General features: G+C 47.8%; 1 protein-coding gene across 1 annotated transcript in view; it reads right to left on the reverse strand.

The window, feature by feature from the left end:
- Positions 1-2,046: 2,046 nt before the first annotated feature.
- The window catches only part of LOC149434775 (uncharacterized), a 29,850-nt gene continuing 19,396 nt past the window's right edge, over positions 2,047-12,500 (reverse strand). Inside the window, exon 3 of the mRNA XM_089663400.1 lies at positions 2,047-10,426. Within this exon, the coding sequence (XP_089519526.1) occupies positions 10,120-10,426 (307 nt within the window). The 3' untranslated portion in view covers positions 2,047-10,119. The remainder of the gene's footprint in view (positions 10,427-12,500) is intronic.

A 12,500-nucleotide genomic window follows, 5' to 3' on the forward strand; every position in this document is an offset into this window, starting at 1 on the left:
TACAGAGAATGGGGCCAATATATTATTATTATTATACAGAGAATGGGACCAATATATTATTATTATACAGAGAATGGGGCCAATATATTATTATTATACAGAGAATGGGGCCAATATATTATTATTATACAGAGAATGGGACCAATATATTATTATTATACAGAGAATGGGGCCAATATATTATTATTATACAGAGAATCGGGGCCAATATATTATTATACAGAGAATGGGGCCAATAAATTATTATTATACAGAGAATGGGGCCAATATATTATTATTATACAGAGAATGGGGCCAATATATTATTATACAGAGAATGGGACCAATATATTATTATTATACAGAGAATGGGACCAATATATTATTATTATTATACAGAGAATGGGACCAATATATTATTATTATACAGAGAATGGGGCCAATATATTATTGTACAAAGAATGGGGCCAATATATTATTATTATACAGAGAATGGGCCAATATATTATTATTATACAGAGAATGGGGCCAATAAATTATTATTATACAGAGAATGGGGCCAATATATTATTATTATTATACAGAGAATGGGACCAATATATTATTATTATACAGAGAATGGGGCCAATATATTATTATTATACAGAGAATGGGGCCAATATATTATTATTATACAGAGAATGGGACCAATATATTATTATTATACAGAGAATAGGGCCAATATATTATTATTATACAGAGAATGGGACCAATATATTATTATTATACAGAGAATGGGGCCAATATATCATTATTATACAGAGAATGGGGCCAATATATTATTATACAGAGAATGGGGCCAATATATTATTATTATACAGAGAATGGGGCCAGTATATTATTATTATACAGAGAATGGGGCCAATATATTATTATTATACAGAGGATATGCCCAATATATTATTATTATTATTAATATTATTATTATACAGAGGACTTCTGACAGGCTTTCCTGACACCAAGCGATAAATGGTGACAGGAACAGGAGCTCCAGCAGATTGAAAGCCTCAGCTCTGTTCCTGTGTGCTGTGTGAAGGGGGGTGTGTCTCTTTCTTACAGACTGGGAACTCAGCACAGGGATGGTGGGAACCCTCATAATGGGCACAGCGGGTGTACAGACTTGAGAACTCAGCTGCTACTGCTACTACTACTGCTGCTTCAGGGCTGTTGGTACGTGCCTCAATCCATCTCACAAGAGACTCGGGTACCACTGCGGAGCCCAACCCATCTCCTCTACCACGTACCAACAGCCCTGAAGAAGGGGGAGGCATATCTCCCGAAACGCGTTGGATCGATTTGTACACTTCACATTCTCAATAAACGATTGTGATGTCGCTTTAGTGGAAAAGATTTTTAAATGGGGAGAGAGAAGCGCCTGATGTCCGGAGTGATACCGCACTTATGGGAGCATAACAATAGTTTATTGAGAATACGAAGTGTACAAATCTATCCACCGCGTTTCGGGAGATATGCCTCCCCCTTTCTTCAGGGCTCTTGGTACGTGCCTCAATCCATCTCACAAGAGACTCGGGTACCACCACAACACGTACCAACAACCCTGAAGAAGGGAGGGGGGGGGGCATATCCGTGGGTGAACTTGCACATTTGCAGATGCGCCATCAGTCAACGCATGCGTAAGATCTCACGCCGAAACTACTCAGTACTGCCCCCTAGGTTGTGGCGTAGACATCCCAGGAGGAAGCCGGCGTCCGGACACATCATTCTCATAGGTAATGACCCAGGAAGTGCATCCGTTCAGAAATCATTAAAAAAACTAATGTAGAAAAAAATTGTATTAAATGATATATATATATATATATATAAATGTAAATATAAAACATTGGCTTTATATATATATTTTTTTTTTTTCTAGCCAGTGAGTCACACCACTGAGAAAGCATTAATCAGCTCTTTGCGCGCCCCCCTCCCCCCCCCAGAAATCAGGCGCAAACAGAAAGCATCACAGGCTTGGAATGAGCTCCGCCCACATTTTTGACCAGAAAATAGGTCACAAAAGATGAAAAGAAATTTGAAAATTCAGATTTAATTTTGAAAGAATTTTTTAATTTTTGTTAAACACGTAAACAAATCAATTAAAATGCTTTCAAAAAAGAAAAAATGAAAAATATGAAAAGAACTCAAATGCTGCGATATATGAACGGCGATGTTAACCCCCTCCATACCGCCATGTTTCTTCATTTCCAAAACATTTGTGACAAATAATGAGTAATTTTTGGGGGGATGTTCATGCTGTCCTGGCATTTTAATTTCTACAGGATTGTTATTTTTTTGTTTTTTTTTCTTTTATATAGCGGTTACTGAATCCCATCATAAGAAAGCTCTACCTGTCACTAATACAGTACAGGGGGAGTCAGGAGGGCACAATACAGGGGGTAAGGAGGGCATAATACTGGGATCAGGAGGGCACAATACAGGGGGGGGTAAGGAGGGCATAATACTGGGATCAGGAGGGCACAATACTGGGATCAGGAGGGCACAATACTGGGATAAGGAGGCCACAATACAGGGGGAGTCAGGAGGGCACAATACTGGGATCAGGAGGGCACAATACTGGGATCAGGAGGGTACAATACTGGGATCAGGAGGGCACAATACTGGGATAAGGAGGCCACAATACAGGGGGAGTCAGGAGGGCATAATACTGGGATCAGGAGGGCACAATACTGGGATCAGGAGGGCACAATACTGGGATAAGGAGGCCACAATACAGGGGGAGTCAGGAGGGCATAATACTGGGATCAGGAGGGCACAATACTGGGATCAGGAGGGCATAATACTGGGATAAGGAGGCCACAATACAGGGGGAGTCAGGAGGGCATAATACTGGGATCAGGAGGGCACAATACTGGGATCAGGAGGGCACAATACTGGGATAAGGAGGCCACAATACAGGGGGAGTCAGGAGGGCATAATACTGGGATCAGGAGGGCACAATACTGGGATCAGGAGGGCACAATACTGGGATCAGGAGGGCACAGTACAGGGGGTGGGTAAGGAGGGCATAATACTGGGATCACGAGGGCACAATACAGGGGGAGTCAGGAGGGCACAGTACAGGGGGAGTCAGGAGGGCACAATACTGGGATCAGGAGGGCACAATACTGGGATCAGGAGGGCAAAGGGGCGGACTGACAACTCATGTGGCCCTCCGGGCAATAGGAAATTATGGGGCCCCTGTGTCCTCACCAACACTCAAACCACACCCAAAAAAGCCTGTGAAAGGTATCAAGGGCATCTCATGGGGCCCCCTAGTAACCCTGGGCCCTTGGGCAGTGCCCGAGTGCTCGAATAGTCAGTCCGCCCATGGGAGGGCACAATGCTGGGATCAGGAAGGCACAGTACAGGGGGAGTCAGAAGGGCACAGTACTGAGATCAGGAGGGCACAGTACAGGGAGAGTCAGGAGGGCACAGTACTGAGATCAGGAGGGCACAATATTGGAATTAGGAGGGCACAGTACTAGGGGTGTCAGGAGGGCACAGTACTGAAATCAGGAGGGCACAATACTGGGATCAGGAGGGCACAATACTGGGATTAGGAGGGCACAATACTGGGATCAGGAGGGCACAGTACTAGGGGTGTCAGGAGGGCACAGTACTGAAATCAGGAGGGCACAATACTGGGATTAGGAGGGCACAATACTGGGATCAGGAGGGCACAATACTGGGTTCAGGAGGGCACAATACAGGGGGAGACAGGAGGGCACCATACTGGGATCAGGAGGGCACAATACAGAGGAAGCCAGGAGGGCACAATACTGGGATCAAGAGGGCACAGTACAAGGGGGGTCAGGAGGGCACAATACTGGGATCAGGAGGGCACAGTGCAAGGGGGGTCAGGAGGGCACAGCACAGGGGGGTCAGGAGGCACAATTCTGGGATCAGGAGGGCTTCTGGGACTCTGCCATTCTGGCCATCATGGGGACAGCTTAGTGAAAAGCGTGACTGTCCCAGCAAATCCGGGACAGTTGGTAAATATGATGTCATGCAAGATTATCACAGGGCCCTTGGGCAGTGCAAGTCCACTAGGACAGCCGTGAGTACCACCCCCTGGATGCAACATGCTTTTTAATTTTTACCACGGGTCCCATGCATATGACACTCAGTGACAAGGTGATATATTGCCTCAATACCACCCTGTAACCCTCAAAATGCTGACCGTATTGCACCAGTTGGGGGGCAGTTGCAGTGTAACCCCATTCACTCCAATGGGTCACGTTTTACAGCAGTGTAACAAAATGAGGCCACGCCGCAAACACTCTCCCCCCCAGCCGCCTATGTGAATGGGCCCCATTAGGTGGTGAATACACCGGCTGGCTCTGCACATATGCCATCACATGTACAAATACACTTTAATAAGCAGGACGTCCCTGATATTTAGAGGATATTTATCTTTATTAACAAATGTTTCTTACAAATAGCTATTTTTTATTATAAAACGATATAAAACAATAAGTTATGCTCAGCCATTTACATAATACAAAAATAAATACAATTAAAGTGCTTTACAACGTAACAGAAATGAAAAAGCGAGGTGCCGAGAAAAATAACTTTTAAAGCTAAACTTCGGAGGAAGAAAAAAAACTTTTACCCTTGCAGAGCGGAGCTGGAAAAAGGAAAGTGCAGGGTCTGGAGGAGGGCCAGAGGAGGGCTGGGGTCAGCTGAATGCTGAGACCAGTGTGTGGGGGAGGAGGGGGGGGGTGGCAGAAATGAGGAGGTGCTGCGGCTGCACAGAGAAATGCAGGATCTGTAGGAGGAATTCTGTCCTCCTCTCTCCTGCTGATTGCTCAGACAGGGGGGCAAAGATGAGCCTCTGCACAGCTGCACAAAGAAGCTCAGGATCTGTAGGAGTTCTGTCCTCCTCTCTGCTGCCGACTGCTGAGACGGAGAAAAAACGATCCTCTCCACAGGTGCACAAAGAAGCTCAGGATCAGTAGAAGGAGTTCTGTCCTCCTCTCTGCTGCCAACTGCCGAGACAAGGTGGGGGCGGAGACGAGCCTCTCCATGGCTGCACATATAACGCATGATCTGTAGGAGGAGTTCTGTCCTCCTCTCTGCTGCCGACTGCTGAGACGGGGCAAAGATGAGCCTCTCCACAGGTGCACAAAGAAGCTCAGGATCTGTAGAAGGAGTTTAGTCTTCCCTGCTGCCAACTGCTGAGACAAGGTGGGGGCAGAGACAAGCCTCTCCACGGCTGCACATAATGCGCATGATTTGTAGGAGGAGTTCTGTCCTCCTCTCTGCTGCCAACTGCTGAGACAAGGTGGGCAAAGACGAGCCTCTCCACACGTGCACAAAGAAACTCAGGATTTGTAGGAGGAGTTCTGTCCTCCTCTCTGCTGCCAACTGCTGAGACAAGGTGGGGGCAGAGACGAGCCTCTTCACGGCTGCACATATAACACAGGATCTGCAGGAGGAATTCTGTCCTCCTCTCTGCTGCCAACTGCTGAGGCAAGATGGCAGCTGCAGGAGAGGTGCGAGGGCATCATGAAACAGCCTGTCGGGCTGGATCCGGCCCATGGGCCTTGTATTTGACACATGTGGTCTAGACAATATTGACTACGGTGATATATTCCTAATTCCTCGCTCCTGCAGGGTTTTTCCTGCGACTGCCCGCCGAGGCCTGTGCGCTCTGCAGACGAAATAGTCGCAGATCTGTGATGTCACACCGTACGATACGGGACCAGCAGCCCTGCATTGTACAACGTATGTAGGAATGCTGAGGGCCCACTCACAACCTGGGGGCACTGGAACGTGGGAACAGCGCCAGCTGCTGGGGAAGCGAGGAATAAGGGAAATATATCACAAATTCATCATCTCCTAGGAAAACCATACAGTGGGGGGAGGGGATTGGGGGCGGGGCATTGCAAGGGTAAAGGTTTCCTTCCTCGGAGTTCAGCTTTAAGATGGAAACTTGAAGAAAAAAAAATGTCTCACCATAAAATGACCCCAACTGATAGTCACACATTAGATATCAAAATGTCATTACTAAAGGGATGTCTTTGATTTCCCATCAGCCACCAACCGACTTCAGGCTTTCAGATCCTAGCTCGTATTTTCCAGGACAGGCTTTTATCTGATTGGTGAATGAGGGGAAGTACCACCCATTCGTAATAAGAATGTTGTTGTATAAGGCACAGTGTAGTTTTTTTTTTTTCCTTTTATCTGGTTATTTCAGAGATCAGACAACAGTACAAAAAACCTGCACTAAACCAGTTTTCATCGCTCTGTTGAAATCGGTTGTCGCAGTCGAATGCACGCCATTGCTCTTTGCACTGCCTTGTTAAAATGAACCTTTCAGTAACTCTGAGGGGTGTCTGTTTTAAAAAAAAAAATTGTCACATAGCCGCTCCCCCATCATAACTGCATGTAAATTCATTCTGTGCAAAAAAACAAAAAAATCAAATGCTCTCGGGATCTATCCTCTGCAATTCGAATATGTGAATGCGGAAAATACCGCATTATGGCCACTAGATGGCGATTGTTATCACGGTGCTCCTCAGCACCATCTAGTGGACCTAATGCGGTAAGGCAGTACAAAGAACAGTGGTGAGGTACTAATAGAAGCCCAATTTCAGCCAATCAGAATTTATCTTTCATTTGTTTGGATTTAGTCAGACTTTAAAAATAATGTTTGATTGGATCACCCAGATTTGCCAATAATTTCATCAAATAAGGCTGGAATGTGACTTATTTATTTCAGGATTTAAGGAATTTAAGGATTTGTTAATGAATTCTACTTCAATAAAAGTTGTTTGCCTTGACAATATATAAAGGCCAAACTTTAGCCAAAACGTTTCCTTTAGTTTTGGAGGGAGTAGGGGAAGGGTTAGCGCCCCCGTCAGGTTTTTATTGCAGCCTGTGTTGCCATTGGGAGAGTTTCCCTTCATCTCCAGCCAAATCATAAAATATGAAGCATTCTGTGAATGGACTGGGGGAGAGGATGGATGGACTGGGGGGAGGGGTGGACAGAATTCTAGGAGACTTGTCTACCGCCTGGTCAGGGAAGACGCTGGAAAATGTGCCCCATAGATTGCTATAGGGCTGTACTAGGGAGGTGCAGCCAGCAGAGGGAGACTTCCACCACGGGATGCAAACACTCTCTGGGGGTATCACACACAGAGGGCAGAATAATCCATTTACAGGGGTAGTGACTCCGCCCTAAACCCCCTTTTCTCAACCTGTTCTTTTTTGGTCGGGGCACTCCAGTCTGAAATGGGGTCCCTCCATCACATCAGAAGCCCCCCTTGTGAATCATCAGAGTCCTTGGTCTTCCCTTCCTTTCACATCAGAATGCTCAGACCCTCACTTCACAACAGGGTCCCCAGTCCCCCCCCTTTTAAAGCAGAGTCTTCAGTCCCCACTTTCACAGTAGTGTCCTCGGTCCCCGCTTTTCAAATCAGAGTCCTTAGCCCCCCTTCACATCAGAGTCCTCACTGCCCTGGCTGCACCCTGAGAATGCATGACATTGCGCAAAAATATGGGGCTCAGTGTGGCACCCCTGAAGATCCCAGAAGGCCCCCTGGTTGAGAAGCTTTTCCCTACACTACCCAGATCTAAATGAAAAGTTTTTGGCTATTCAGAACCTTTAATGACCCCTATTGTGACATCCTGGATCCCTTCCCAATCCCAATTCCCGGAGGATCACTTCCCAATCCCAATTCCAGGAGGATCACTTCCCAATCCCAATTCCCGGAGGATCACTTCCCAATCCCAATTCCCGGAGGATCACTTCCCAATCCCAATTCAGGGAGGATCACTTCCCAATCCCAATTCTAGGAGGATCACTTCCCAATCCCAATTCTAGGAGGTTCACTTCCCAATCCCAATTCCAGGAGGATCACTTCCCAATCACAATACCCGGAGGATCACTTCCCAATCCCAATTCCAGGAGGATCCCTTCCCAATCCCAATTCCCGGAGGATTACTTCCCAATCCTGATTCCCGGAGAATCACTTCATAATCCCGGTTCCCAGAGGATCACTTCCTAATCCTAATTCCCGGTGGATCACTTCCCAATCCCGATATCCGGAGGATAATTTCCCAATCCCATTCCTGGAGGATCACTTCCTAATCCTGATTCCTGTAGAATCACTTCCCAATCCCGATTCCCGGAGGATCACTTCCCAATCCCAATTCCTGGAGGATCACTTCCCAATCCCGATTCCCAGAGGATCACTTCATAATCCCGATTCCCGGTGGATCACTTCATAATTCCAATTCCCGGAGGATTGCTTCCTAATCCCGATTCCCAGATGATCACTACCTAATCCCGATCCCCGGAGGATCACTTCCTAATCCCGATCCCCAGAGGATCACTTCCTAATCTCGATTCACAGAGGATCACTTCCTGAACCTGATTCCAAGAGGATCACTTCCTAATCCCAATTCCCAGAGGGTCACTTCCTAATCCTGATTCCCAGGAGGATCACATCCTTATCCCGATTCCCGGAGGATCACTTCCTAATCCTGATTCCGGGTGGATCACTTCCTAATCCCAATTCCCAGAGGAACACTTCCTAACCCCGATTCCTGGAGGATCTCTTCCCAATCCTGATTCCCAGAGGATAACTTCCTAACCCTGATTCCAGGTGAATCACTTCCCAATCCCGATTCCCAGAGGATCACTTCCTAATCCTGATTCCCGGAGGATCACTTCCTAATCCTGATTCCCGGAGGATCACTTCCTAACCCTGATTCCAGGAGGATCACTTCCTAACCCCGATTCCTAGAGGATCACTTCCTAATCCTGATTCCCGGAGGATCACTTCCTAATCCTGATTCCTGGAGGATCACTTCCTAACCCTGATTGCCGGAGGATCACTTCCTAATCCCAATTCCTGGAGGATCACTTCCGAATCCCAATTCCCAGAGGATCACTTCCTAATCCCGATTCCCGGAGAATCACTTCCTAATCCTGACCCCCGGAAGATCACTTCTTAATCCCAATTCCCAGAGGATCACTTCCTAATCCTGATTCCCAGAGGATCACTTCCTAATCCCAATTCCTGGAAGATCACTTCCTAATCCTGATTCCCAGAGGATCACTTCCTAATCCCAAATCCCGGAGGATCACTTCCTAACCCTGATTACCGGAGGATCACTTCCAAATCCCAATTTCTGGAGGATCACTTCCTAACCCTGATTCCCGGAGGATCACTTCCTAATCCTGATTCCTGGAGGATCACTTCCTAACCCTGATTGCCGGAGGATCACTTCCGAATCCCAATTCCCAGAGGATCACTTCCTAATCCCGATTCCCGGAGAATCACTTCCTAATCCTGACCCCCGGAGGATCACTTCCTAATCCCAATTCCTGGAGGATCACTTCCGAATCCCAATTCCCAGAGGATCACTTCCTAATCCCGATTCCCAGAGAATCACTTCCTAATCCTGACCCCCGGAGGATCACTTCTTAATCCCAATTCCCAGAGGATCACTTCCTAATCCCGATTCCCAGAGGATCACTTCCTAATCCCAATTCCTGGAAGATCACTTCCTAATCCTGATTCCCAGAGGATCACTTCCTAATCCCAAATCCCGGAGGATCACTTCCTAACCCTGATTACCGGAGGATCACTTCTAAATCCCAATTTCTGGAGGATCACTTCCTAATCCCGATTCCCGGAGGATCACTTCTGAATCCCAATTCCCGAAGGATCACTTCCTAATCCCAATTCCCGGATGATCACTTCCAAATTCCAATTCCCAGAGGATCACTTCCTAAAACCGATTTCTGGAGAATCACTTCCTAATCCCGATTCCCGGAGGATCACTTCCTAACCCTGATTCCCGGAGGATCACTTCCCAATCCCGATTCCCAGAGAATCACTTTCTAAACCCAATCCCCGGAAGAAACGTTGGGTCAGATTTCGGGGAGATGGTGGATTTGGTCTCTGCTCTGTGCGATTCATGCGGCAGCACATTGGATCATCGCTGTTTCTGGATATACGTCTTCTGATGAGCAATCTACCTCTATCTACATCTACAGCATATAGGGACTCTGCATGAGGACACCGGGCTCAGAGTCGCCTCCCAGGAGCATTGCACTACGCGCCACCAATCGTCCCGGGGATCACCCTGTCACTGGAAGTCCGGCTTGAACACGCCGTCTACGTTGGGTTTGGTGCTGTGCCTGTGCGCTTTCTTCCCCACGGTCCGGGGGTTCTGGTGGGAGCCGTGTCTGATCCTGTTCTCCACCGACTTGCTGTCTTTCTTGTGAGGTTTCTGCGGCCTGGTTTCGGCCACCTTGGGGGTTGACTCCTGCGGGGTGCTGACCGATGCGGGGTACATGTTCTGCAGCTTCATCTGGAGCCACTCCTGGCGCTGGAGGGTGTGCCGAAAATCTCCGTAATTGTGCATCAGCTGCATCTCGCTGACGGCTCGCCTCCTGAATAAGAACACACATGGAATTGTCATGAATAATATGGCTTTTGGTTCATCTGCTTCCCCTGCAGGTTAACAAATGTCTGACACAGATCAGCCTCTGCTGCAGCCTATCACCTTGTGACTTGCTACAAAGTTACAATGTACAGTCTGATTGCTGGGGAGGGGAGACTGAGGAAATTCCCCCTCCTCCTTCTACAAAGTTACAATGTTTAGTCTGATCACTGGGGGAGGGGAGACTGAGGAAATGCCCCCTCCTACAAAGTTAAAATGTAAAGTCTGATCACTGGGGGAGGTGAGACTGAGGAAATGTCCCCTCCTTCTACAAAGTTACAATGTCTGAACACTAGAAGAGGGGAGACTGAGGAAGTACCGCCTCCTCCTACAAAGTTACAATGTACAGTCTTATCACTGGGGGAGGGGAGACTGAGGAAATGCCGCCTCCTCCTTCTACAAAGAAGCTCACAGTGTGCAGTGAAATCAAAGTAAGCCATTTAGTCCAGGGGAGGAGCAGGTACACCTGTGCAAAACTGAAGGGGAGGAGTTGGTACACCTGTGCAAGACTGAAGGGGAGGAGCCGATACACCTGTGCAAGACTGAAGGGGAGGAGTTGGTACACCTGTGCAAGACTGAAGGAGAGGAGCCGATACACCTGTGCAAGACTGAAGGGGAGGAGTTGGTACATCTGTGCAAGACTGAAGGGGAGGAGTTGGTGCACCTGTGCAAGACTGAAGGGGAGGAGCAGGTACACCTGTGCAAGACTGAAGGGGAGGAGTTGGTACGCCTGTGCAAGACTGGGGGGAGGAACCAGTACATCTGTGCAAGACTGGAGGGGAGGAGCAGGTACACATGTGCAAGACTGGAGGGGAGGAGCCAGTACACCTTTGCAGGACTGAAGGGGAGGAGCCAGTACACCTGTGATAGACTGAAGGGGAGGAGCCGATACACCTGTGCAAGACTGAAGGGGAGGAGTTGGTACACCTGTGCAAGACTGAAGGGGAGGAGCAGGTACACCTGTGCAAGACTGGAGGGGAGGGGTTGGTACACCTGTGCAAGACTGGGGGGGAGGAGCCAGTACACCTTTGCAAGACTGAAGGGGAGGAGCCAGTACACCTGTGCAAGACTGAAGGGGAGGAGCCAGTACACCTCTGCAAGACTAACGGGGAGGAGCCGGTACACCTGTACAAGACTGAATGGGAGGAGCTGGTACGCCTGTGCAAAACTGAAGGGGAGGAGCCAGTACAGCTGTACAAGACTGAAGGGGAGGAGCAGGTACACCTGTACAAGACTGAAGGGGAGGAGCAGGTACACCTGTACAAGACTGAAGGGGAGGAACAGGTACACCTGTACAAGACTGAAGGGGAGGAGCCGGTACACCTGTACAAGACTGAAGGGGAGGAGCCGGTACACCTGTGCCAGACTGAAGGGATGGAGCTGGTACACCTGTACAAGACTGAAGGGGAGGAGCCGCTACACCTGTGCAAGACAGAAGGGGAAGAGCCGCTACACCTGTGCAAGACAGAAGGGGAGGAGCCGCTACACCTGTGCAAGACTGAAGAGAAGGCTGAACACTTTCCCTCTGCAGTACAGTATTGCATCCACTAGGGGCACTGTTGAACAGGATAATTTGGAAAGCCACAGACTGCAGGTTTGCAGGGCGCAGAAGCTGATCCGACTCCCGTCTGATGTCATTCACATCATTTTCCAGGAATGCGTCTGTTTTGCTCATCAGGACGGTCAGGCTTTGCCAGACACGGGTGGAACAGAATACTTCAAACAAAAGAATTGATAAATGAAACAGTGCATGTAATGGGGCATTCATAGAGGACTGTGGAGAATGGATAGAATTTAACCCCCCCTCCCTCCCCCCCCAGGAGGTATCAGGATTCAGTTAATACTTTCCGCGGAATCCCTTTTTACTCTGATGGTGAATCTCCTTCAAATGTAACCAGTGGCGCGGGACGCTAATCGCAAAAACATTCACTACCCTTGTCACAAAAACAAAAACGTAAATGTTTTATTGAAATGACATTTAAATATTTATCTAATAAAAAATCTTGTACACTTTTCTTAATAAA

The sequence above is a fragment of the Staurois parvus genome, unplaced genomic scaffold, assembly GCF_062004578.1.
Source record: "Staurois parvus isolate SC_StPar_1 unplaced genomic scaffold, SC_StPar_1.0 ptg001679l, whole genome shotgun sequence".
Classification (NCBI taxonomy): domain Eukaryota; kingdom Metazoa; phylum Chordata; class Amphibia; order Anura; family Ranidae; genus Staurois; species Staurois parvus.